Below are 24420 nucleotides of genomic sequence, written 5' to 3' on the forward strand. Positions count from 1 at the left end.
TAATTTGCCATACAAGGTATTATGAACTATGCACCCAAGTTTGGCTCTGGTCAGTATTCTGGGCTTTCCAGTAATTTGCCATACAAGGTATTATGAACTATGCACACATTGATATAAAAAGACATATATGTCATTTGAAAAAATTTAAGTTGATAATCAACAAGCAGTCAGTCAGCTGAGATAGCTCCGCTGTTTGCAATGCACATTTCAATAAAAGAACTGAAGATTTTATTAGAAAATGAACGATATGTATAGTATCAAAGCAATGGGACTTGCTGTTTTCAACAAGAATTCAAAAATATCACTTTTCACCAAAAAATTAGATAATTGAAGATATCACCACAGAATTAACAAATCTCAAAGAGGTCAACATGTAGTACTTATATATGTAATATAAAAACAATCTGACTGACAAGAAGTCGAAAATATCACTTTTTACCAAAAATGACAAAAATATTAAGCAAAATTAGAGAATTGAAGATATCATCATGAAATGAACAAATCTGAGAGAGGTCTACCCAAGGTGCATATACACCAAGTATCAAAGCATTCAGGCTTGTAGTTTTCAAGAAGAAGTCGAAAAAGTAAAACATTGACACGGACGACGACGGACACCGGACAATCACTTATATGAAAAGCTCCGCTCGACAAAGTCAACAGCGGAGCTAACAAAAAGTGCTTTATTTCAGTTCATTCATAACATTATATATACATTAAATTATGAACAAATTTACTGCAAAAAATGGAAATTAAGCATTAATATTAATAAATCAATAACCATGATATTCAACAAAAGTGGCAAACACATTAAAAACCAAAATTTTCACATAGATGGTGTAGAACTAGAAAGAGTGTCAACATACACTTATCTTAGAATTAAATTGAAAACAAATGGTAAATTTGATTTGGCTCAAGAAGATCGTAAAAATAGAGCTATGAAAGCATGCTTCAAAATGAACGTTATTATTCTCAGATACATATATACCAATAAAAACATATCTTAAAATGTTTGATACCATGATAAAACCAATACTTTTATACTGTGCAGAAATCTGGTCAGATAGTATAATTAAACACCAAAAGATGTATATGAATATCATGTCACCAATGAAACAATTGCACATGAAATACTGCAAATACCTACTCAAAGTTAACAGCAAAGCGACCAATGTGGCATGTCTTTTAGAATTAGGAAGGTATCCATTAATTACAACAGGGATAAAACAGATGATCAAATACTGGTCTTGAATAAAAAAAAATGCCTGAAAATTCTCTGGTATATGAAGCATACAGTCTCGGCTTAGAACTAGACAACTCTGGCACCTACAACTACTGGGTTTCCGGATTAAAACTTATACTTAAAGATTAAATATAGATAAAATAATATCAGAAAAACTAAAAACAAAGTTTAAAAAAAATTGTAAACAGATTTTAGACAATGATAATTTAACAAAGGGAAAAATCACAAAAATAAATTGCGCACTTACAGAGAACTGAAAACAGATTTTGGCTTTGAAAACTACTTACATGTAGTCAAAAATACTCATCACAGGTCATCAATGACAAAATTGAGGATTAGTGCTCACAGACTACAAATAGAGACTGGGAGATATAACACAGATATATCTGACAGAAAATGTCTATGTTGTGAAAATAACGCCATAGAGAACGAAGAACATTTTCTTTTAACATGTGATCTCTACGCGGGAGAAAGAAAAAAACTTTATCAGCTGTTATCACCCCAACACTTAGCAAACAAAGAAAAATTAAAATATATTTTAAATAATAAAGATGAGAAAACAATAATACAAATAGCAAAATACATAGAGAACGGTTTCAAAACAAGAGAGGAAAAACTGAAAACATTATAGTCAGCTAACTCAAGATAAGGTCATGTACATGCAGTAGTAATCTAAACATTCACCAACACAAATATGGAAAACAATCCAATTTACTTTACCATTATTGGTAAGTAGGTAGAAAACAAACATCAATACAATAAACTAAAACCAAATGACACAATACATTACAAAATATGCTAAAAATATGCTAATAAATATGCTAAAAAATATGCTAATAAATACAATAACAATGCAATTTTTAATTATCTGGTTCTCAAAATACAAGGATTTCAACATTTGAACTTTCATCTAATTAATTAAAATATTATATACAGACAAAATCATAATTGAATTGCTTTACATGAACACATCTTGTCTTCCTTACATAATAATTACATATGGCTAGTTTCAGGTTGAAATAAAATTGTGTGGCTAATTAAATAAGTAATACAAATTGTGTATGCCTGAAACAAGACTGAAAGTATCTGGTGTATACTTATGAAATGTAGTGTCTAATCCTGAGTATGCTGTAATGTTAACTGTTATCATTACTGGCATGAATAATCATCATTAAGTGTGATAACTCGGTTTTCTTTTCTGGCTTTCTCAGCAGCAAACACTAGTAAATGGCTTGCGAGAATTTCCTGTACACCAGTGCATATCTTGGATGTGTCATTAGTCTGGAAGAGAAATCAATATGATATAAAATAACTATTCTAAAGCAATTATTGAATCCTACATCACATAATTTGTTCAAATTAGTTGAAAGAGGACAGACAGTTTTGATTACAATTTATTATTTTATTTGTGAGGTTGAAAATTTAGGCGTTAAATGGCATTGTTTTTTTCTAGTTCTCATAAAAAAAATAAAAAGGTATATGGTCCTATGTGATGCTAAAAATTGCCTGAATAATATACAAATTAGGTGATTATTATGCAAAAACTAATCAGAGCTGTGCATTATCCCAGAACATATATGTACCATGTTTCCTTGAAATCTAATAATTGGTTCTTGAGATATCAGGAGAACAAGCAAACAAATTGTAACCCCTTTACTTTATGTAAAAACATTGCATACCATCTACAAGCAAACATGATAATCACTATAAATCGATAAGAAATAACAATATATTGAAGAGGTCGTGTGCGACTGTTGTGTGACATGAACTCTTAATACATGGACAGTAAAAGCAACAATAATAGATTAGCAACAAATTAACTGACAGAACATGATGTGAGCATGTGTGTGTATGTATGTGTCATTGACATTATTCAAGTAATCTGTACAGCAAGTCATGGGATGCTTGACAACATGGTGATAATAGGCCTGTTTAAAGATAGCCCAACTTTCAGCAAAACAGTTCTCTCAGCAACTGTTCAGCAAATGCTGTTTGCAAGAAGGTTTTTTAAGAGACGCCACACTAAATACACACTCCAACATGGACCATCTCATAGGTAGGCTGCTGTGTGTAAGCAATAGTTGACTCAACCAGAATGGCAATATCAGTTTTGTGATGTGTTGCTCAACAGAGACATTATCTCAGTAAAAATTGATTGTCAGTGAGTACCAAGCCAGCAGTGACGCGAGCCAAATTGGTGGATGCTAAAATTAAAATAATGCTGTGAATATTTGTGATGGGATTTGCCATTCTGTGCTGTCGAAGATGAAAAAGATGTGTATTCTCTGATGAGATGGCACATGAGTAAAATGGTGTGCATAGTGCAACCAAAGAGAATCTCTACTGCAAGGTTGTTGAGACATAGGGATCATGTCCATTGCTGATGGCCATGGTGTATTATGTTTTATATCTTCTGACATACAACAATCATAAATGTTAACACTATACACCCACAGACGAGTACCAGTGAAGCTAAATTTGAATAAAATCTATATGGCTGTGAAACATGTTCAAATTTGTTGATTTTTGTTTTGAATGGTTGCCAGTTTGATAAATTTTATCAAAATACCTGCAACCCTTTATGTCTTGTATTTGTGATGAATTTAAGCAAAATGACCTGTCTCTATAATTCACTACGACGGATTTCATTACCAGGATTGAATGAATTTGGTGTTTTTCAGGACAAAACCACTCACCAACAAGTTAAGGGGCAACCAAGCAAAAACAAAATGATGTGAAAATGTATTGTAATATAACTTGTTTTTGTAACAACTTTGAATAAAATCAGTCCAGACATGTCTGAGAATTGATACCAGACAACACACAAACACCCAGACGTATAGACAGAAACCAAAACTCAGACCAGTTGTGACCAACTAGACCAGGTGTGAAAATTATCATACACCACTTTAATATGTAATATGTAATTTTATAGTTTTGTTGCAGGTATACATGTAGTAAAGGCCCATGTCTAAGTTAGACTAAGTAAAAACTTACTGAAACAGCTTTCACAAATGCATCCATTAGCTGAAAATCTGCATAATCATGCCCCGCACCGTTTATTCCAGGAAAATACTCAGATGATTCAGAAGTGAATTCATGGAGGATGACATTATCACCATTATATCTTATCTCCCCCTGTTAAGATAAAAAGAGTGAAGACAGAAAAATTGTGATGATTGAGTTGGATCACTAATCAGGATTAGGGTATTATACAAATTAGATTGAATTTGAATCCATATAAACGCAATCCTCCATAGGAATGCAATTTAATTAAGATTTAAATGAATCCAATTAAAAATTGTATTTAATTGAATTTAAGTCAGTAAAAATAACAACATAAAAATTGGAACTTGATTTACAATTATTTGCATAGTCTGGTAATAGAAGGGGGTAAGGTGTGATACAAATTACCATCAATCTATTACACTAAGCTACTATTTAATTAGATTAAATATTAATAAATTTGTAAATTGTAAATTGTGGTTTAGTGGTTGCCCATCTTAAACATGTATTTGTTAATTTACTGCCATATACAAGCATTACATGTCATGGTATGGTATGAATATAAATCATGTACTAGATGACATGCTAGTAAATTTTACCTTTGTACCATATATTACAGTCTCTCTGTTACAGACACGTTCTGTGAATGCCATCATTGTCAGCGATGCCGTTTTACAGCCATCAAACATGAAATTCACAACTTGGTTATCACAGACATCATTATCACATTCATACACACATCGGCCATATGGTCCTGTTTGTAGTGCTTCAGTTATGCTTTCAATATCAGGGACTTCACAGACGACAGATATCGGCCATCCTGTATCACCCTGTATTCAATTAATAGCGCTACATGTAAGTACATAATCTATAATAATAACCTATAAAATATAATCATGTACCAAAATTATGGAAACTTGCCACTTACAAAATATTTCTTCAGATTATCTCTAAAGTATGCATCAGAAAATATTTAGAAGCCGATGAAAACTTTTAATAACTTAGAATTATTGCATTCAGAATTTATTTTAATATTTCAAAGGAATTAATGATGATGTATTGTAGAACCCACTCAATAGTAATTTGGAATCATATGAAGTGGAATAAAACTAGGTAAGGTAAAGGGTAATAATTAAAGGCCCAGGTATACTATAAATGCGCTCCTAAACAATAGGGATTATTTCCTTGCTTGTCATGCTGTAGTAAACAGCTCCAGTCAAGTTCCGGTAAAAATGCATTTTCTCTAATTTACAGGTCGATTATGTGGATGTATGAGACTATGAATATCACATCAGTGACTGTGTGTAGTATTTATTACAATAAATAGTGTACGATTTGAGATTTTGAGATAAAAGTAAAAATCAAAGAAAGCTTAGAAAGAACTCCCATGTGCTGAGAAGTATTGGAGACACATTAAATATAATTTAAAATTACTTAGCTGAAAACTAATTATGCAAATCAGAAAATTAACATGAACAGATTTGATTGTAAAATTCATTGAAATGTGATGATTAGTACTTTAGATATCAGTAGAAAAGCTGAAAATTAATTATGCAAATTAGGTAATTAATATGCACAATTATTTACCCTGAAACTAATCAGGTCTCTGCATAGTCCTAAAGGATCTATGTACCAAGTTTCATTGAAATGCGATGATTAGTACTTGAGATACCCGTGGAAAAGCTGAAAATTAACTAATTATGCAAATTAGGTGATTAATATACACAAATATTTATCCGAAACAATCAATCTCTGCATAGTCCTTGAGTATGTAAGTACCAAGTTTCATTGAAATGTGATGCTCACTACTTATATCAAAAGCTGAAAATTAATTAATTATGCAAATTAGGTAATTATATGTACTGATATTACCATAAAAACTATCAGGTCTGTGCAGTGTCGTATGACATCTATGTACCAAGTTTCATTGAAATGTGATGATTAGTACTTGAGATATCAGTGGAAAAACCGAAAATTGACTAATCATTATGCAAATTAGGTAATTAGTATCCACGGATTATTACCAAAAACTAATCAAAACCTAGCATTAGTTCAGAGCATCTATGTACCAAGTTTCATCAAAATCCAATGAGTGGTTGTTTAGATATCAGTGGAACAGTCATGGAACCACTAAAAAATAGCTAATTATCATGCAAATTAGGTAATTAATATGCACCGATATTTACCAAAAACTAATCAAATCTGCGGATATGTACATAGCATCTATGTACCAAGTTTCATCAAAATCCAATGAGTGGTTCTTTAGATATCAGTGGAACAGTCATAGAACAGCTAAAAATTAGCTAATTATCATGCAAATTAGGTAATTAACGAGCATGGATTTTTACCAAAACCTAATCAGAGCATCTATGCACCAAGTTTCATCAAAAACCGATGTATGGTTCTTGAGATAGCAGTGGAATAGTTGGACACACATACACACATACACACACCCACACACCCACACACACACACACACACACATACTTGTATTGCAATATGTTCCGAGGACTCCATTGGATTAACTTTTAATATAGTTGAATTAACTTTTAATATAGTTGCGATATGAACTTGATTAAAACGCGTTCCTATATAGGGTTGCGTTTTAATTGGAGTTTAATTAAACTCAATTACAATGCAATACAATGGAGAATTGCACTTTAATTAAGTTTAATTAAACAAGAGTTGAATATCCCGTGACTGAACATAGAAATGTTTGCGAAGCTTAGGTTTAGTATCGGGGTAAGGTATGGTATAATTATATTAATATTAATATAACGTGAACCATACCTTCCCCCGATACTAAACCTAAGCTACGCAAAACGTATTAATAATCGAATTAACTATTAATATAAATTATGTTTTCCGAGGACTATGAAAAAGGTCCTCGGAAGGTGTGTATGTCCTCGGAAGTAGCTATATATCTGTATTTTTGTCCTCGCAACATATAGCAATCCAAGTACACACACACACACAGACACACTAACTGCAAAGACTCCCATTTTGTGCTTCGCACATGGGAGTCAAACAGAAACTGGGGAAAGGGACGCGCTACTAATCTTGAATAATTAACTACTGTCAATCAAAGTTACCTGATATTGGACCCCTGAAACAGGATGCGTCATAGGCTATGCAAGTGATTAACAACACTTGTTAACATAACCACACCTCCAATTCACACTTGCCCAGGGCAAGTGAATTGGGCCTTTAACAGCCATTACTTATAGCCTTGGATATAATAAACAGTATGACACCAATAATCATACTAGCCAACGAAAAATATTCTTATCTGTCATAATTCAACCGATTGAAGAAATTGTTACCTTACTAACACCTTCCAAGTAGAGTTTTTTTGCCGAATATGGACAGTTTTTTTCTACTTTACAATCCATACACTTCATGCCAGCACCTTCAGGCTAAAAATAGATGTGAAATATTACATTATTAATATTCATTGCTGCAAATTATTCACAATAATGTATCCCATTGTTCAGCATCAAGACCCCGTACATGTATATTCAAAAACAACATATAGTATCCAGGAGTAGAACTACCATATATCAAATTGAATCCAGACCTCTAAAAGTCACTGAGTGGGCTTTTCTAGTATCTACTTACATGCCAGAACTACCTGTGCCTGTCTGAAGTTGTGCTACAGCTGTGAAACTATCTGCATTTGTGAAGAAAACTGTTGCCACCGTGTAATAATGCCTTGCTAAATGGATACACTTGGAATACCTTATCAGCTTCATAACGGCCATGAGTATTCACTTCCTCACCCTTATTTTGGTCTCACTGCTCAGTCATATAATTCAGCTTGATTACTATTGTTTTCTTTTATGTTATTTATGAGTTTATCTTTTCAATTAAAGGGAATAGTCTTTTAAAATATAAATATTTGTGTTGTTCGAAATCATTCAGTTTTAGTCAATTTCCATTAATGCTTTCATCCAGATTCACAATTCCTAGGACTATTTTAAAATCTTTAGCTTAATTATTAGACCTTGACCTTGTAAGCAGTTAGTCATAGATAATATTGAAATATTTCTGAACAAAATTCATTTTGTGAATAATGAACATAGTACAGAACATTAATGTAGACACTTTTTTTATACAAATCTTTATTGTTTTATACAACTATATAATAAGACAAAAGAAGCATGTTATTACCTTTTTTTCCTTCTTGAAATGATTTAATGATCCAAAAGATGAGACGTGAGTACATCTATCAGAAACAGAAACATATGCGTATTCATTAAGATATAATAAAGTACTTGGCTGCATGCACACTGCAATCTGAGCATACAGATCAAAAAGACTTTAGAAATTTCAGCCAATATCCAATCTGATTAAAATCTGATATATTTTATTTTATATATTTATTTTACTTTTACTATTACTATTTTTTAAAAATTTTTTGTTTGTGATTCAGTATATTTTTAACTATCGACACATACATCTGAACCAGACCTCCTCTGACTGGTTTAGTCAACAAATCACAGACCTCCTCTGACTAGTTTAGTCAACAAATCACAGACCTCCTCTGACTGGTTTAGTCAACAAATCACAGACCTCCTCTGACTGGTTTAGTCAACAAATCACAGACCTCCTCTGACTGGTTTAGTCAACGAATCACAGACCTCCTTCTATAGCACACCTGATGACATCACCAATCAGAGGTCAACAAATCACAGACCTCCTTCTATAGCACACCTGATGACGTCACCAATCACAGACCTCCTTCTATAGCACACCTGATGACATCACCAATCAGAGTCAGGTCATAAAGAGACTCAAATAAAATGGCGGATTATACTGATGTTAGCGATGAAAATGATCAGGAAAAACCTGACATTTTGATAAGTTTATCATTGTCAAATGCAACGGAAATCATCTATGACTATATTGTGGGTTATATGGTTCCAGTTTAGGTCGTTATTTTGCGTAGTTATTCCGGGAGTGACGATTTGTTTCCACCGGTTTTACCAAACACCGGAATCTTTTTCCGATCGCTTGCCCTGGAGACGGTGATGTTTTGTTGTCATAAGTAATTGAGCTGAAGACGAACGCAATGCAATTGATCAGAAATTTTTTTTTTTGCTCCAATATGCTGGTGACCATTGTACAATTTAAAATCAGTTTGTGATTCAATTTTTGCATTGTTTACTATTGTTGTTTATAGTGTTCTAATCACTATTATTTACTTATTCTAGTTAATTATGCTCAGTGTTTGGTGTAAAGTTGAAGCGATGACTAAATAAACAAATCTTGGCTGGCAAAGATGCAGCAGGAAGTGTACATATTTGTTGGAAATGAAAAAAATATTCAATGTAATGAACAAAATTGTAAAATTGGAATTTCTTATATACTAGTAATTTTCCATTAATTTATTGAGTTGTACATGAATTGGTGGCCAAAATATAATGTACAGGAAGATTGCCCCTAGTGTATTGCCACACTGAAAAGTATGCATTTCAAAAATGTTAATATTAGAGCGAGAAACTGACACTTTCTTGCAGCTCATCTACACTTGATATAATACACACCAATAACTGATATTTTTTGACGTGGCGGTAGTATGTAATTTCGAAAAAAATAAAACAGTTTAATGACGAGAATCCAAATTCACGCTGACGCTCAAAGTGGTATATGTCTGGCCATGTTTTGTGCAATTTATCAAGAGAATGTGGTCAAGAACACATCAGTAAAATGAAAATTTAAATAAATGGTTCATCACAGTAGACGACAGAACATGATTTTTTAGTACTCAAAGGTTATTGAAAAAATGACCCCAATATCTAACCACCTTTCCGGGCATTTTCCTTGGCCAACCTTGACTGAGATAATATGATTGACTTCAAAATGAAACAGACACCATGTACCAAAATCTTTATTTTGTTTGTACATTGTAATTGTTTGCTAATTATTTTCTCCAATGAGTATGTCGTCGGCCAATATGAAAGGCCAGCTGTGATTGGCTGTAGCTTATACAAAATTTGAACAGGATTTATATGATTCTTGTTGGCTTTTTCGATTACCAAAACTCTTAAAAAATTAAAAACGTCCAAACTAGGATCTTATTTTAATCAGATTGAGACAATATCTAAATGTAAATAGATCAGATAATTAAAAATAAGGTTATACAAATAAATGCTAAAATGCTACAAATAGTCATATCGGTTTAAAAAACAGGAAAACACATAGAAGTCCCCATACAATGTGACATGTGATATTAGCAATATATTCAGTATATTTGTAGAGATTGGTATTGGTCCACATCCAACATGCACACTGAGCATGCTTGTAAAACAATTCTATTTCAATACCAGACAGTTCTAAGGCACAATTAACAAGTAAAATTACATCAGAGTTTCCATGAGTTACAAAGTTTGAGAAATGATTGCACTAGAAACTTTTTTGGTATACACAATGATGCATGGACACACACAAAAATTATTAAGTTTTCGAACTGCGCCCAAATTGGGACTACTAATAAAACCAATTAACTTGTAGAAAATATATATTTACCAAATCACTAACATCCCTTTTTAGAATCCCTCAACAAAAACAGCACAATCAAAGTGCAGACAAAGTCCATGTATGCATACATCTGCAGTAGTTTTTTTAAAGACATAGCGCCCTCATTGGTCAAATGTAGAAAACCTTAGTTTGTGTACAGTGAGCAGTTCAAGTTATAAATTCTTGATTTTTAATTTTCGTAACATGTCTAAAAATTAATTTGCTCCATCTTAATTAATTTGTATAATTACACATTAATTTCTTAGACAAAATATTCTCCAACTCACCACAAAATAATTTTGCCAAAAAATATGTATAAATTTCTAGCCAAGCTGTGGACAGAAAAAATATTAACCAAATAAATTTGGCAAAAAACAATTGCACTTTTTTCAGGAACTATACTCACTGAACTTACTATTTCACTACAATAGAATGCAATAAACTTATTCTGAAGTGCTTAAATTTACTGTACCTACTCTACCAACTAATAAGTATGCTGCATGCTTGAAAAAAATTTGACCTTGTGAAATGTTGGCTTGGCAAATAAAATTAGCAATTCACTCTCTCTCAATTAACAAAAAAAACCAGTAGTTTAAAACTACAGCAACTGAGATTAAGTGCACACCTACATGTCAGTATATAACATACATTTTTGAAATCAGCATCCCTATAATTTGTTGTATTATCACCATAGCAATTACTAATGTATGTAATACATATTATAATTTGAGTCGGTATACCCAATATGCTGACTTAACTACAATGGAATGTAACACGTCACAACATGTTTATGACATCGTAAACTCCTAGTTTGCTCATAAAAACCATACGCTTGCATTCACCTGCAATTTGTCAGCTATTCCCTACTACACTTTTTCACATAATTTACAGGAATTGCAATTAGCTCCACTCAGCATGACCTGAATCAAGACTACATCATCCTTCGCCATGGTGTGCATTGCTATAATGCAAGCTTGTTGAACAATGTCGTAGCATGGTACTGCTCAAGCTACCCCATGATAGAGAAAAGTAAAATCATGAAGTCTGCTTATGGTATTCATATCCTCTTTTCACCAACACACAAACATAATTGTGTGTTCGTGATTGCTACTGTTATCTATGCATTAATCACCATAAAGCATCGCATTACTGAGTGAATTATAACAGAATTGTAAACAATGTGCATACTTACTTTGCGGATCCCATCCAGTACTGGATCAAATCAACATCATGACAGCATTTTGTCAACAATGTAAATGAACTTCCTTCTTCATTTCTCCAGTTTCCACGTACGTAGGAGTGAGCAAAATGCCAGTAACCAACCTATAATAACAATATAGGAGTGAGCAAAATGCCAGTAACCAACCTATAATAACAATATAGGAGTGAGCAAAATGCCAGTAACCAACCTATAATAACAATATAGGAGTGAGCAAAATGCCAGTAACCAACCTATAATAACAATATAGGAGTGAGCAAAATGCCAGTAACCAACCTATAATAACAATATAGGAGTGAGCAAAATGCCAGTAACCAACCTATAATAACAATATAGGAGTGAGCAAAATGCCAGTAACCAACCTATAATAACAATATAGGAGTGAGCAAAATGCCAGTAACCAACCTATAATAACAATATAGGAGTGAGCAAAATGCCAGTAACCAACCTATAATAACAATATAGGAGTGAGCAAAATGCCAGTAACCAACCTATAATAACAATATAGGAGTGAGCAAAATGCCAGTAACCAACCTATAATAACAATATAGGAGTGAGCAAAATGCCAGTAACCAACCTATAATAACAATATAGGAGTGAGCAAAATGCCAGTAACCAACCTATAATAACAATATAGGAGTGGGCAAAATGCCAGTAACCAACCTATAATAACAATATAGGAGTGAGCAAAATGCCAGTAACCAACCTATAATAACAATATAGGAGTGAGCAAAATGCCAGTAACCAACCTATAATAACAATATAGGAGTGAGCAAAATGCCAGTAACCAACCTATAATAACAATATAGGAGTGGGCAAAATGCCAGTAACCAACCTATAATAACAATATAGGAGTGAGCAAAATGCCAGTAACCAACCTATAATAACAATATAGGAGTGAGCAAAATGCCAGTAACCAACCTATAATAACAATATAGGAGTGAGCAAAATGCCAGTAACCAACCTATAATAACAATATAGGAGTGGGCAAAATGCCAGTAACCAACCTATAATAACAATATAGGAGTGAGCAAAATGCCAGTAACCAACCTATAATAACAATATAGGAGTGAGCAAAATGCCAGTAACCAACCTATAATAACAATATAGGAGTGAGCAAAATGCCAGTAACCAACCTATAATAACAATATAGGAGTGGGCAAAATGCCAGTAACCAACCTATAATAACAATATAGGAGTGAGCAAAATGCCAGTAACCAACCTATAATAACAATATAGGAGTGAGCAAAATGCCAGTAACCAACCTATAATAACAATATAGGAGTGAGCAAAATGCCAGTAACCAACCTATAATAACAATATAGGAGTGAGCAAAATGCCAGTAACCAACCTATAATAACAATATAGGAGTGAGCAAAATGCCAGTAACCAACCTATAATAACAATATAGGAGTGAGCAAAATGCCAGTAACCAACCTATAATAACAATATAGGAGTGGGCAAAATGCCAGTAACCAACCTATAATAACAATATAGGAGTGAGCAAAATGCCAGTAACCAACCTATAATAACAATATAGGAGTGAGCAAAATGCCAGTAACCAACCTATAATAACAATATAGGAGTGAGCAAAATGCCAGTAACCAACCTATAATAACAATATAGGAGTGAGCAAAATGCCAGTAACCAACCTATAATAACAATAATTAAAAACTAGTAGTATAATACACCATTATTTGTTTACCAAATAAAAAAGATTGAGAAAGTATCTTCAAAAAAATTAACGATAAATGAGTATTCATACATAGTCATATAATATTAATCATTATAATTAAAACTTCTGCACAATTTTCATTGGCACTTCACACCAGCAAACTGGTGCACTACTTGTATTATACTTCAAAATTAATATTGTAATAATTGATTTCTATATCAATACTTCACCATATATTTTATACACAACTCACTGAAAAATGCAGTATAATAGTACTTAAAGAGTAATAATGCAGGATGTTCCACAGTAAATGTTTCTAATACATATTTATACACAATAAATTAAAACATGTCACTCACTGGTTCTGTATGTTGAATATTAACAACATCACCGATAACACCACTGTCAATCAATTCCTAGAGGGGAAGAAAAATCAATATATATTGGTTACTGGATTTTCAGACAGTAAATCTGCATCCTAGACAGTTTTAAAATCATATACATGAACATCCAGCTAGTGTACACTAAAGATACAAATGAAGGAAACCACACCAATGCCTAGAATAACAGCACTATGTCTTACCTTGATTTTCCTTATCTAAGGTAAATACCAGTTACCACTAAAACCAATCACACCAATGCCTGGAATGGCAGCACTATGTCTTACCTTGATTTTCCTTACCTAAGGTAAATACAACATGTACCAGTTACCACTAAAACCAATCTCACCAATGCCTGGAATGGCAGCACTATGTCTTACCCTTGATTTTCCTTACCTAAGGTAAATACCAGTTACCACTAAAACCAATCTCACCAATGCCTGGAATGGCAGCACTATGTCTTACCTTGATTTTCCTTACCCAAGGTAAATACCAGTTACCACTAAAACCAATCTCACCAATGCCTGGAATGGCAGCACTATGTCTTATCTTGATTTTCCTTACCTAAGGTAAATACCAGTTACCACTAAAACCAATCTCACCAATGCCTGGAATGGCAGCACTATGTCTTACCTTGATTTTCGTTACCCAAGGTAAATATCAGTTACCACTAAAACCAATCTCACCAATGCCTGGAATGGCAGCACTATGTCTTATCTTGATTTTCCTTACCCAAGGTAAATACCAGTTACCACTAAAACCCATCTTACCAATGTCTAGAATGGCAGCACTATGTCTTACCTTGATTTTCCTTACCTAAGGTAAATACCAGTTACCACTAAACCCAATCTCACCAATGCCAGGAATGGCAGCACTATGTCTTATCTTGATTTTCCTTACCCAAGGTAAATACCAGTTACCACTAAAACCAATCTTACCAATGCCTGAATGGCAGCACTATGTCTTACCTTGATTTTCTTTACCCATCCTGCATATCTGAGTACATGACATACTACTAACATCACATTGTTTCTTTTACAAGCTGCCGCAATAGCACAACAGTCATCAGCTGAAATCTAGTATGAAAGAAATATTGATACTGTATTCATTTCTTAGGAACTCATTTGAATATTCACACTCTACATTCTTATTAGTTCAGATGACAGATAATCCACACAATTGATGCAAATATCTGAATTAACTGTCCCTGCCCTGTAGAATCATTAATTCTACTTCTAGCATATTATGTAAATGTTAAGGCTACACAAATATATACAAGACATATTCATACTTACTGCCATTGGTTTTTCAAGAAGAACATGATAACCCTTATCAGCACATGCCACAGATGGTGCCTGAAATGAGAAAAATGCTTGGCATGTTCCCTTATATGGTGATAGACATGTGTCCATAGGTGCCAACATGTGACAAATGGATGAAAGTATCACACAGAAATCCAAAATGGCCTCCATTATGATTGATAGTGTAAAACAAAATAACATGCCTTGTTTTTAATATGAATTTTATACTATGATTGAATGAGTTAGGGCATTTCTTGAGGGGGTCTAATAAATTTGGATAAAACACATCAGAAATCAGCATATATCACCATATATAAAGCCAGGATGACAAATACTTTGAATTCCACTCTGAGTACATTTACATATTTGTGAATATTTTTCACCTTGTGAAATTGATCTGGAGTGGTCACTATAACAGCATCTGCAAATTTGTCAACTTTGACAACATCTGACCAATCACAAAACACTCTGTCATCTGGAATGTTATGTATTTCCTGTAGTCTTTTTCTTCTAATTTCTAGTGGATCACAGACACCAACAATCTGCAAAATTAGAAAACATTTTTTAACTCAAATCATTCTTAATAAAAATGTTATTAGTAATCCAAATTATTTGTGACAATACGTTCTTGGAAGACAATGGTATACATGAAATCTAGCATAATGGATAAATAACACTACGGTAATGTTTCTGTACTGGTACATCGTGGAGAACCCCAGTTTAAGGTAGTTTGCTTGCTTTAAAAAACACTCAGAAATCCTGGAAATCCACTAAGAAGATCTGGGTTACTGTATTGTTCAAAATTCTAAAATAAAAATTTCCACAAAACAACCTCAAAAATGTGTGTTTTGAGTAGTTTACCAAAAATTTGTTTGGTGACATATGCTAAAAAAATTATGTACGTATAGTGTTATGAGTTACATATGGGAATTGGTGAATTTTGAATATTTTTGTCCATAGAATTATGTGTTTACCATCACACAGCAATTTTTAAATAACTCACTGTTATGATTTTTTGTTTCTATGCATGCTTTAATGGTAGTGTACTATCTTAAGTAATATTTGTACCACGACTGAATTAGCCAATGAGAGTTCTGCAATCTTTGTGATTATGTGATGTAAACTGATTATGGTATACAAGATATAAATCAAAATACAGACAATTTAGAATATGATTAAATTACCAACTTTATTCTGATCTCCAACTCGCCAACAAATAAATTGCTTCTTAGTTCCTCAATTTGTGATAGCTATGGTACAAGGTTAATAAAAAGTCACTTAATGTTTGCAGATCATAAATCACTTGCTTGTGGTTTATGTGACGACTATTTAACAAATACTATAAAAGCAACCTCACCTTGAGATATTGTGGGAAATCCTCAGCATATGTAGCATAACCCTGGCCCCTATTACCAGCACCAATTATAATTGCTTTAACTTGCTTCATTGTTTTTTCAGATGTTAATGAGGTTCAGTAATTATTCTGTAAACAAAAATAAAGACTAATATGATTAAATAGCATTTTATATGCATTGTTATAAAACTAATTCTTACATGAATACATGAGCTATTGTAATTCTTCCAATATTTGGAAATTAAACAAATTATTTTTGTTGTGTGGGTGAGTGATAAGAGTGGTTTTTGTCATGATTGCCAAAGGAGATAATTTCAACCAGAAGAAGTATGGAAAAATGTAACAAAGGAGTAACTAGTATTATTCCTATAATTATTAAAAAACAAGCAGCCTCTTGGCTGAGATACCTCCACTGTTAGCAAGGCACATTTCAATTAAAGAACTGAAGATATCATTAGAAAATGAACAATATGTATAGTATCAAAGCAATCAGACTTGCGGTTTTCAACAAAAAGTCGAAAATATCACTTTTTATCAAAAATGACAAAAATATTCATCAAAATTAGAGAATTAAAGATATCATTATGAAATGAACAAATCTAAGAGAGTGTCACACGCAACGTAATATTACCGTAATTGATATAGTACAGGTGTGATGGTTCAAATACCAAAATGGCAACAGTAACAGAAAAACTTCCCTGGCGGCGATGATAACATACGAACACGGAGCCAACAGATGAGGTTTCAACTGGTACTGGTATTATTATACTCTGCAAACATCAAGTACAATAACGCGGTAAAACTCCACTACTCCAATGACTTGATACTTAAACTCCAATACAATTCAACGAGATCTCCGATCTGAACTCAGTGCTGAACAATTCCCCTATATATATCCCCCCCCCCCACTGTCTATAAATAGACCATTACATCAGCATACATAATGAGTCTGGAACTTACTACAAATTTCTAGAATGTTCCATTACCTTCTATTGCCTTCTACAGTGTTCTATTACCTATTCAACCAGTTTCTAAAAATTTAGAATATTCCACCCAGACACAGTACGATTCTAGAACATTCTCAGTGACACGGAAGTGGAAAACAAGTCGTATGTGACAGAGAGGTACATATACACCAAGAATCAAAGCATTCAGGCTTTTAGTTTTCAAGTCAAAAAAGTTAAAACATTGACACGGACAACAATGGGCGACTATGAACAATCACTCATATGATAGGCTCCACTCGACAAAGTCGACAGCGGAGCTAAAATGGAGAACTACAATCTGGACGTCAGCCATATTTTAATATTTACAGATATTATGATAAAACACATCAAATCCAAATTATTATTTTTAATAAGAATTATACTTTGAATTAATTGTTAAAAACATATAAAAATATTGTTGTATGCCACTTTTTGTTTGTTGTTGTATTCAAAATGATCTGCACAGCACAAGAAAATAACAATAAATATGAAGGAATTGTTGTGTTATGGCATGTTTCAGGATATTTTTCTTGGTTTATGCTAATCAAATTATCAACTTTTTTTCTCATCAGAATTTTTGTTTGCCATTCATTTTTTTAATAAACTCAATTACTATACACTATACACTCATATATGTACACATACTAGACAAGATATCCTTTCATTCAAATTCCAGTGAGCTCAATCAATCAATCAATCAATCAATCAATCGATGCTCTTGTCCTTGTTATATTTCCATAAAATGATCTGTGAACTAGGATGAATTCTCAAGTAATTGTTTGAAAAGTAAGTAGAAAGGAAGGTGGTTGTGACGCCATGGATGCGCAGGATATGGGCCTCATATCAAACTTTCAAACATACTGTTTAGAATCAATGTATGATAATAAGGAAGCAAAACATCAGAATGAACTTCACAAATACAGACATCTAAAAACAAAATTCACTTTTGAAAAATATTTAGAAATTGTGCAAAATCCCTTCCACAGGTCATCCATGACCAAACTGAAAATCAGTGCTCGTGTGTTAGAAATAGAAACTGGAAAACAATGACATTTCAAAAAAAAAATGTCAGTTTTGTCAATTAAATGAAATGGAAAATGAAGAGCACTTTCTACTTAAATGCAGTATTTATAAAAAGAAAGAAATGAGCTTCTCAAAAATGTGTTGCTACCTCACAAAACTTCTAACAAAGAAAAATAGTTGCAATACTAAACAATGGAAGTATAAAAGTACATACATGATTGTTTTAAAATTCGAGAGAACAACTTGAAGAGTAGTACCAGGTGCCTCAAAATAAATAAAAACATTTATATTCTATTAATAACTTTGTTTTATACTCTTTTAATTTAATTTAATTTTATCATTGCTATACCTTTATTGTATTTTATAGTCAAAGTTCCATAGAGAATATGATAACAATAAAGATGATTATTATACAAGGGGCGTTCAATAAGTAATACCCCTGACCCTCTTCCAGTTGTCTGATCTAGATGACGTTTTGCATGTGTAATGATTTACATCTCTTGGGTTATGTTGCAAAAAAACAGCTCTGAACTAATTGTGGTTTCTGATTTACAGGTGTTTGAACTGAGTCAGGTGTCAAATGGAGCCAGTTGAGTGTCGCGCAGAGACACAGTTTTTGTATTTGAAAGTATGCACACCAAAGGAGACTTTTGATGAAATGAAAGGAACTTATGGTGATGATGCCACATCATATGACCTTGTAAAACGCAGGCATCGTGAATTCAAACATGGCCGGAAGTCTGTGCAAACAGCTCCCAGACCTGGTCATCCCTCTTCTGCCATTGATGAGGCATCTGTCCATCAAGTTGAGGCAGCCATTTTGGGAGATCAACGCAGTACTGTTCGCCAAATAGCACAAGAGGTCAAGATTAGAACAGGGTCTGTGGAAACTATCATTCATGACCATTTGCATATGCATAAGGTGTCTGCCAGATGGATTTCCAAGTTGCGCACACCTTTCCAGAAGCAAGAATGAGTCAAGTGCTCGAGGATGTTTACACAAGATGGAAGACTGATTACACAAGATGAAACTTGGGTTCATCACTATGATCCAGAGACCAAAGCCCAGTCAATGCATTGGAAGCACTTGGACTCACCACCCCCAAAGTAAGCAAATAACACTGAATAAACAGCAAACCCCCAAAGAAGGCAAGGGTGCAGCCCTCCGCTGGCAAGGTCATGCTCACAGGCTTCTGGGACCAGGACGGAGTAGTGATGACAGATTTCCTTGCAAAGGGCTATGAAATCCTTCCCCATCCCCCTTACTCTCCAAACCTTGCATCCTCTGACTTTCATCTCTTCCCAGCCATGAAGTTGTTTTTGAAAGGAAAGCATTTCCCAGATGATGCAGCCTTGATTTTTGAAGTTACAACGTGGTTGGAGGATCAACCTGGGGTGTTCTACAAAAAACGGTGTCCAGAGCTGCATCAAACGATGAGAGAAATGCATAACTCTGGTTGGTTCATATGTAGAGAAAGACTAATAACTGTGCCAAGTTTCATTAATCTCCTGCTATGGGAAAAGGGTCACGGGCATTACTTATTGAACACCTCTCGTACATCTGCCACCGTAACGCCGTAAGTTACAGCGTGCCGTAATTTTGTGGTATTTTACGGAGTATTTTCATCCTACCATATTAGGAAATGCAAATTCCAAATATTGAATGATTATGCGCGTCAGGAATATGATTTTTTAACATTAAAATGATTGACATTTGTATCTGATCGTCAAACAAGTACTTGTCCATATTGAGAGATATTGCTCCGGAACAGCATTCAAAATCAGCCATTTTGAATACATGTATATATATAACAGGATGTATAACGAATATATAAAATTTGAATATAATCAGTCAAAGCATTTACGAGATATGGCTCTAGAAGCCCAATCATTAAAACAAAATGGCCGCCAGTCAGCCATTTTGAATCTAATCTGAAAACTAAAATGATGTGCATCAGGAACCCGTATTGTCTAATGTATGCACCAAGTTTGAACGAAATCCATCCAGAAATGCTTGAAATTTGATGATTTTTTAGCACAAAAATGACCACCATTCAGCCATTTTGAAAAGGATCGTCAAATCAATATATCTGTTTATCTATGACATGATGTATAATGAAATTTTAAAATTTGAACATAATCAGTCAAAACAAGTCGGAGATATGGGTCTAGAAGCCCATTCATTAAAACAAAATGGCCGCCAGACAGCCATATTGAATCTGATCTGAAAAATAAATGATGTGCATCTGGAACCTGTAATGTCTAATATACATTGTATGTACCAAGTTTGAACGAAATCCATCCATAAATGCCAGAAATGCTTTATATTTGATGATTTTTTAGCACGAAAATGGCCACCATTTGGCCATTTTGAATATGATTCGTCAAACCAATACATCTGTCTATCTATGACATGATGTATAATGAATATTTATAATTTAAACATAATCAGTGAAAGCAAGTCAGAGATATGGCACGAGAACCACATTCATTAAAACAAAATGGCCGCCAGTCGGCCATTTTGAATCTTATCGAAAAAACAAAATGATGTGCATCAAGGTCCTATAATGTCTTTCCGATTTTGTGACTCTAATCTTGTCTTTAGCAGACAAAAGCTTGAGAAAAATAAAATCAAAAAAGAAGAAAACATATGAAAAAGATGGAAAGAAAAGAATATGGTTCGATCATGAATGTTGGCTACTTCAAAAAGAATTCAAAAGTATTTCAAACCTTTTAAAAAAATATACCGGGGACCCATTTATTCGTGGAAAATTCTTCAAAGCGGAAAAAGACTACAAGAAACTGATCAAAAGAAGAAAAAGAGAAACTGCAGCATCACTGCTCTTTGAACTTAAAAACTCTGAAGATGAGCCATCAAAATTTTGGAAAATAATGTGCAAATGGGTAATGAAAATACACATAATGCTGATAACATCAATGATTCGGTAGCGCCTAATGAATGGTTATCCTATTTCAATAAATTACTAAATCCATCTTCTGAGCATAACATGAATAAGAGTGATTTATACAATGAAATAAACTCTGAAATATATCGATTAGAACACAATTTTGATAATAACACTGAACTTGACAGACCAATTCTAAAAAGCGAAATTATAAAACAAGGCGTCAGCGTAAGATGGGATCTCAAATGAAATAATAAAAAATGGCCACCCTTATCTGTTAAACACAGTACATAAATTGTTTAATATAATATATAACAAAAGCATATTTCCAGAATTCTGGAGTTCTGGTTTAATAGTTCCAATTTTTAAATCCGGTGCGAAATCAAACCCTGCAAACTATAGGGGCATAGCAATATCGAGCTGTCTCGGGAAACTTTTCTCAAGTATACTCAACGAAAGAATAACAGGATTTCTGGACAAAAACAACACCCTTTCTAATAACCAGTTTGGATTTTAAAAAGGCTGCCGCACAACCGATAACCTTGTCATTCTTAAAACAATAATCACAAAGTACCTGTACCATAGCGATCACACCAAAACAACAACGGAGTGTAACAATAAATCGCAAACTAAGAAACCAAAAAAATTATATGCATGTTTTGTCGATCTAAGGAAAGCGTTCGACAGTGTCTGGCATGAAGCCATGTTTCTAAAGCTACTAAAGTCTGGTATTACAGGCAAAATATATAGACTAAAAAAGACATGTATACGAACAACATTTCATCATGACTTGTCCATTTTACAATGACCAAAGAAAATCAATATTTGAGAAATGTAAGAAACAAATTAATAATTTTGATAATTTTACAATTGATGACAAATTTGCACTGACAATGAGTTATAATTTAACCTCATTACATATCACACTTAGACAATTCATTAAAACTGCTCTCATCTTAAGACAGAAACACCTCCAAGAATTTTAAACCTTAATGTATTAACGCATTATTATTGTTATTACTTTTTAACAATGGTTTCTTCTACTTTTATTGCTATTGATGAGATATATTACTATTCATGTTTTTTTATTTATTTTATTACGATTATTATTATTTTTTTAATAACTACTTTAGTCTTAGTGTTTTGTATTATTAGTCTAGTTTTGTTTACTGTAAATGTAACCATTTTAATTCTCTTTGGGGAATTTTATGTGTTTAATGAAAGTAAAGTAAACTATTAGCTGACTTTCAGCGAATCACTGATGGTGTAGTGATCCGTAGTTAATGCATTTGTTACCAAACTTTAATGGGGTATTTTTAGGTGATTGGAAGGTATTGAAGGAGTCGCCGGCAATAATTAGCGCAAGTCGTGCAAAGGTCGTACTTGTGATTTCTATTAGAAGAGCGCACTGGAAATTCAATGTTTACCATCACAAATGTGATCCCTTTAAGTTATACGGCGAATAAAAAGAATTTGTTTCTTTTGTTATAAATTTGCACAGAACATATCAAATCTGTAAATCTAAGCATTACAGACACGTTTACGCAAAACGGAACTTGGAATGTTTTCAAATTACGTCACCCAGTCGCGTTCCTTCCGGCCGGAAAACCGGCCCAAATGGAACAATATGGCGATTACTCGTTACCTCGTTGTGTCGTCACCGGAAGCGCTGTCCCAGCACAAACCAATCTCCTTCCCAGAGGCCTTTGCGCTTTACGCAATAGTGCCTCTGCCACAGGCAGCCTTCAATTCAATTCAATTCAATTTTTTCACTACGCACGGCCATTTTCTTGTACCTGTTACATCTGAAAACGTACTACAAAAAGTGGGGAAAAAACGTATGTCACATCCGAACTATTTATTAATGTCAGACCTCAGTAAAAACGTGAATACGAACCATTTTATCGCGGACTATGTTTTGCAAGGTAATGTTACTGTAGTGAAATGGCGCACGTGATACACTACTAAAACTTGGAAGAAAAAACGTTCTGTTATCGTATATACTGTAGTTGGGAAAGAAACATTAAAGACTAATTTCACTGAAAGGGGTTTCCTAACATTTCCGTTCATCTTGTATTCTGGTGAATATCTCAATACTATTTCTGGCTTGAACGGGTTCGATTTTGCGCGTCTAACAGTAATAGAACACACAGGTTCTAGTAAGTTTATAAAGTTAGTCATTTATAATAGAAACTAATGCTTTGGCATGTAGGAAAAGATTGTACTTTTCTAACGCAAGTCATGTATATTGTATTCTAATTAACAGAACATTTTATTCGGAGTCGGGGCGTGAAACGTCTTTTTAAGAGTTTAAAGTAACCAAGTATGTACGCATAACTTTGTTAACCGACAGGGTCTTGTAGTTCGAACATATTCGAATATGCAAATGAGTTCTATGCAAAGCTGCTTTGTGCAGTGATGATAAGTAACGCGTATCGAACTGTGCGGAGTTCAACTTGGCTGGTTCCCGCCTCAAGTGTCATGGCGTACCAAGTCACAAGAGGCCGGTAACTAGTAACGGTTCCGGCATTCTGATTGGTACATCACTTTCTCGTTGCTTGTTCCATTTCCCTTAGTTACCTGACGTCAGCGCTTACGCTCGTGGCCGTTCAGGGGTTTCCTTTTGCTTTCGAAAGTTGGGCCATGGAACTATAAATTTATAGTTCCATGGTTGGGCGAATAAAAAGAATTGTTTCTTTTGTTATAAATTTGCACAGAACATATCAAATCTGTAAATCTAAGCAGGCAGTATGTATGAGCATGGCTTTATTGTAGCATTACAGACACGTTTACGCAAAACGGAACTTGGAA

At 33.6% G+C, this 24420-nt stretch overlaps 1 protein-coding gene across 1 annotated transcript; it reads right to left on the reverse strand.

Moving 5' to 3' along the window:
- Nucleotides 1–205: 205 nt before the first annotated feature.
- Nucleotides 206–23354, reverse strand: LOC102808858 (uncharacterized). Its single transcript, XM_085502008.1, has 12 exons — nucleotides 23255–23354; nucleotides 16698–16823; nucleotides 15724–15882; nucleotides 15335–15394; nucleotides 15008–15115; nucleotides 14019–14075; nucleotides 11958–12088; nucleotides 8417–8471; nucleotides 7570–7662; nucleotides 4846–5076; nucleotides 4238–4378; nucleotides 206–2521 (listed from the first exon to the last, which is right to left on the reverse strand). The coding sequence occupies exons 2-12, from the start codon at nucleotides 16785–16787 to the stop codon at nucleotides 2390–2392; spliced, it is 1257 nt and encodes a 418-aa protein (XP_085358134.1). The 5' UTR covers nucleotides 16788–16823; nucleotides 23255–23354; the 3' UTR covers nucleotides 206–2389.
- Between the last annotated feature and the right edge of the window lie 1066 nt (nucleotides 23355–24420).

The sequence above is a fragment of the Saccoglossus kowalevskii genome, chromosome 8, assembly GCF_978046115.1.
Source record: "Saccoglossus kowalevskii chromosome 8, keSacKowa6.1, whole genome shotgun sequence".
Classification (NCBI taxonomy): domain Eukaryota; kingdom Metazoa; phylum Hemichordata; class Enteropneusta; family Harrimaniidae; genus Saccoglossus; species Saccoglossus kowalevskii.

What these genes read in the sequence shown, in the direction of transcription:
- LOC102808858 (XM_085502008.1), bottom strand. Translation starts at nt 16,787, where the DNA reads ATGAAGCAAGTTAAAGCAATTATAATTGGTGCTGGTAATAGGGGCCAG. An exon ending in TTCTTGAAAAACCAATGGCA is followed by an intron (nt 15,116 to 15,334) that starts GTAAGTATGAAT and finishes CTTTCATACTAG; the next exon opens with ATTTCAGCTGATGACTGTTG. An exon ending in ATTTCAAGAAGGAAAAAAAG is followed by an intron (nt 7,663 to 8,416) that starts GTAATAACATGC and finishes ATCTATTTTTAG; the next exon opens with CCTGAAGGTGCTGGCATGAA.